Source organism: Wasmannia auropunctata, unplaced genomic scaffold (assembly GCF_000956235.1).
Source record: "Wasmannia auropunctata unplaced genomic scaffold, wasmannia.A_1.0 LD336039.1, whole genome shotgun sequence".
NCBI lineage: Eukaryota > Metazoa > Arthropoda > Insecta > Hymenoptera > Formicidae > Wasmannia > Wasmannia auropunctata.
This window is the reverse complement of record NW_012026851.1, coordinates 148,212-152,779: the sequence shown is the minus strand read 5'-3', so window position 1 is coordinate 152,779 and position 4,568 is coordinate 148,212. Positions and strand designations below refer to the sequence as shown.

The window sequence follows — 4,568 nt, the reverse complement described above, 5'->3', positions numbered from 1 at the left end:
TATATATATATATATATATATAATATAAATGATTCATAGGGAATAGCTATTAAGTTTAACTACTCAGGTTTTCTACTCACTATTTTTTGATTCTCTTTACCGTGTCTATTTGTCTGAATTTAATTGAATACCTTCGAAGAAATCACATTTGAAAACTTTAGGTATCAAGAAAAATGGGAAAAAAAAAAAAAAGTTCAATTATCCAATTAAAAATATTAATTATTTATGTTAATTTTCCAACTTAAACATACTTTAATTTTTAATTTGCAAAATTAAAATGATTCCTTTACAGGAAAAGTTTGGTAATTACTTTGACGATCTCGGCCTTACTAGCGCCGGTGGCAATGAACACACACATGCGAGCGTTATTAATGACCGGCATGGTGAGGCTAATTCTACTGGGTGGTGGTTTTGGCGCGTTCAGCTCCCATGTGACCCACATGTTTTCGTCGTCGAGGGCCCGATGACCCGGAAAGAGCGAGCACGTATGCCCGTCCGGACCCACACCTAACAGCAGGCAATCGAATCTCGGTAATCTGTCCGGCGGGAAGAAGAAGGCCATTTTTTTAATGTAATCCTTCGCCGCGTTCTCGGCTACAAATATATATAAATAAATAAATGAATAAATAAATAAATGGCAAATAGAAACAATTATAAAAACATGTGTATAATATAAAATCATATAACAAGGTATATGGATAATTAAAATATAAATAAAAAAATTATAAAATGATAATAAATTATAATAAACAAGATAAATATATAATAGATAAATATGTAAATATATAATAAGTAAAGAGTAATTAAAGATTACATGGATTATTATATATACTTATTAATAGTAGAAATAGATTACGGAGGAAAATCAAGTACCATTGAGTTCTGGATCAACTTTCACGAATTGCTCCTCGGTGACGGGCACTTTTCCAATCAAGCAACTTTTGTAGAGGCCAAAATTGGACTCGGAGTCGTCCAGGGGCACCACTCGTTCATCGCAGAAAAAGAAACGCCACTTGCTCCAGTCAGTTGCAATGTTAGGCAGAGACTTGGCCAGCAGTTGTACTACTGAACCACCTATACAACAAATTAAAAATAATTTCCACGATTCTTTTTTCAGTTTATTTGATATTTATATATATTTACATGATATTTATGAGAACAGTCCGTGTAATTTTCTAATAATAGTGGTCGACAAAATTTCACTTCTCTTATACTAAAATCTAATCTTTCCTCAAAAATCCGTTTGCCAAATTCATGAGAAGGTAGAGAGTAATATGCATTTAAAAATTTTACAAATTAATATTTTCCAATAACAATATACACAATATAACACAGTGAAGTCACTTAAAATGCTCTTAGTTGATTTTCTGTCGTATTTAGGACCAATTTCATCATCTTCGATCTGATCGATCAAGTGTCAACCGTGATTGATTAATTCTGGTCAGTTCTGCTCAACGACAAATGTTATTGGCCAATTTCAATGGAATAATTAATCTAAATTAATTTAAGATTACGAAATTGTGGCGCGGTTCCACGGTCTCTGATTAGCTTGATCAGCCGATTACATGTAAGAATTATCAATTGTAAAATGTACTTTACATAGAATATAGAATAGAAGATTTCCTTTAGCATACATAAAAAGCCAGGAAGGGGAATAGGCTTACAAAAGCTCTGCTTAACCACGCATCCATCCATACCTATTCCTAACATATTTTCCTATTCTAAAACCTACACTTTTTCTTATACAATATTTACTTGTCCTACTCTCTTCGCTCTTCACTTCCTTATCTTCATACATTTTATCTTTACACATTTATACATTTGTCTATTCTTAATTACCTATTTACTCCCTTATACACTATTATATACTTATCTTTACCTATTCTTTGCCTTCATTCCTTCCTCTCTCTCTCTTTTTCTTTTCTTTTTCTCTCTCCTTCCACAATTTCTTTAATGTCTTACCTTTGTTTCTCTCTAAATTATTTTCTTCATCCTATCTATAATTTCTTCTTTATCCTTTCAAAATGTATTTTACATAAATAAATTATAACTTGCAGAAAATAGACAAAGGAAAATAAAATATATAGTTTTAAGTCTACTGCAGTTGGTAAAGGTCCATCTACAATGAGAGTAGTAAGTCGTAAGCCGTAAGAAATTGACCAATCAGAGTCAAATATAAGAAAAATATATAATCGACTATGAGTGGGCAATTTCTTACGGCTTACGACTTACTACTCTCATTGTAGATGGACCTTAAAAAGTTGATTCCTTAAATCTGTAGTCTCTGAAGTGAGCCAAATAAGCTAAAAAGGCTGGTGAGACATTGCTTGGTTGGATACTAAGGATGCCACTTCCTAGTATAATCATTAATCACGCAGTACATTTCTCTACCTATGTCTTAAAGATTACCCCTACTTATGCTTATTGTTAGACATAAATATAAATGATTCGTAGGGAATAGTTACTAAATTTAACATGGTTTTCTACTCATTATAAAAGGCTTGAAACAAAAACAAATCATTTAACTTAAAGAAAAGAACTACCCAAACAACAAGTTGTTGTTAGCACAATGAATAACTTTATAAAAAGGGATATATTATGATTATAAAAAATTAGAGTCTTTAAGATAAATTCTATTATGTTCACAGAATAAAAGAAAACCACATAAGGATCAGCTTAAATTGCCCATTTAACAAAATCATTGTTGACCGGTGTAAAATTAAAGTTCTATATAAATCATTTGTCTTCTTACACTTCATAATACTGTAACTATTGATTAAAAACAAAAACGATAACTTATTCGAATTAATCTTGTTTTGTTTCACGCGTATCATAATATTAAGATTTCCATAGAAATGTATGATATTTTGATAATCGACTGAAAATCAAAGACGCGCAGAGACGCGACATATAAACATCGTCATTCCAATGATCGATCATACGATTCATACGACCCATACTTTTTTCCCCCTCAACTACACTCTTCTGCACTTTTTTCGCGAGATTTCCGAAAACGTATAAATTTTTTGCGAGAAATTGGTTTCGAAAAAACGATACCTACTTCATTTTTCAATAAACAATTCCTAAGTATCCCCGAACAATTTTTCGATAACTCTTTAACGATTCACTTTTAATTTATCGTATCTAATAAAATTTTGCAACTTATATAGATGTAAAATATATGAAAGCACATCAAAACATCATAATTTAAACTTGCTAAAGTACAGTTTTCCGCATCGAAGACAGGCGAAGATCGGAAGTTTTACGGAAAACGCGTCATACCTAGTAGCGAATAAACAAGTTCGAGGCTCGTTTTCGCGCGCGACAGCAATGGGAATGTAAAAATCGAAGAGTCATTCTCGTATGACTACAGCCTGTGAATCTGCAGATAATCTTATCGAAACTTATTAAGGACATAGGTATGATAGAAACGTGGGAAAAAATGGTAGAGGAAGCTCGGTGAAAACGCGAGCGGCAGCTAATAGCAAAGCAGAGCGCGCGACAAAATGAAAACAGAGTTGTATTAAAGAATTTGCGGAATCACCTGACACGCCGAAGCGAAAGATCCGGTCGTCGCGCGAGATCGCGTCGTCGGCGGCGCGGGCGACGAGGTTGGAGATCCGGGAGAGTAACTGCTCCTCGTCGGTGGCCACCACTACCTCCGTCATTGCGTGCGTTTCTTCGCGTGTGCGGCCGAGCGAAAAGCGAGGTTATCCCAGTAGCATGCACCTTCGAACGCGACGGCAGCGACGACCGATCACGATTCACGACCGATCTACAATGGCCGCATTTGGTCATTGGGTGCTGGACACTGTGATCGTGGACTCGGACCGGCTGGACGAAGTGTTAAGCCGACGACACACGGTTGCGCGATTTGATCTAATAAATTACTACTAGGGAAATGCACAGTAAAAGGAAAGAGAAAGAAAAAAATAAGATTTGAGTGAAAAGGAAATGAGGAATTATAAAAAAATTAAGAAGAAAAGAAGAATAAAAAGAAGAGTAAAAAGAAAAAAGTAGATTTCAAAAAAATTCTGAACGTAAAAAGAAGAAAAAGAAAAACAAGAAGATTCTGAATGCAAGAGGAAAAAGAGTGAAAAGAAGAAAAAGTAGATTTCAAAAAATATTCTTAATATAAAAAGAAGAAAAAGAAAAACAAGATTTTGAAAAAAATTCTGAATGTTAATTCAAGAGAAAATTCAAAAAGAAAAAGAAAAACAAGATTTTGAATTTACAGAATTTTCTTCAAAATCTTGTTTTTCTTTTTCTTCTTGCATTTAGAATCTTCTTGTTTTTCTTTTTCTTCTTTTTATATTAAGAATATTTTTTTAAATCTTTTTCTTCTTTTTACTCTTTTTTTTATTTTTCTTTTCTTAATTTTTTTTTTATAATTCCTCATTTATATTCAAAATTTTCTTTAAAATCTTGTTTTTCTTTGTCTTTTTTTTATATTTAAAACATTTTTTAAAATCTACTTTTTTCTTTTTACTGTTTTTTTTATTTTCTTTTTCTTTTTCTTTCTTCTTTTTCTTTTTTACTCAAATCTTATTTCTTTCTTTCTCTTTTCT

General features: G+C 32.5%; 1 protein-coding gene across 1 annotated transcript in view; it reads right to left on the bottom strand.

Annotated features, from left to right (window-relative positions):
- Positions 1-3,802, bottom strand: part of LOC105451950 (6-phosphogluconolactonase) — a 5,532-nt gene extending 1,730 nt beyond the window's left edge. Inside the window, exons 1-3 of the mRNA XM_011692686.1 lie at positions 3,545-3,802; positions 874-1,074; positions 311-594 (exon numbers count right to left, since the gene is read on the bottom strand). Of these exons, the coding sequence (XP_011690988.1) occupies positions 311-594; positions 874-1,074; positions 3,545-3,668 (609 nt within the window). The 5' untranslated portion in view covers positions 3,669-3,802. The remainder of the gene's footprint in view (positions 1-310; positions 595-873; positions 1,075-3,544) is intronic.
- Positions 3,803-4,568: the final 766 nt, after the last annotated feature.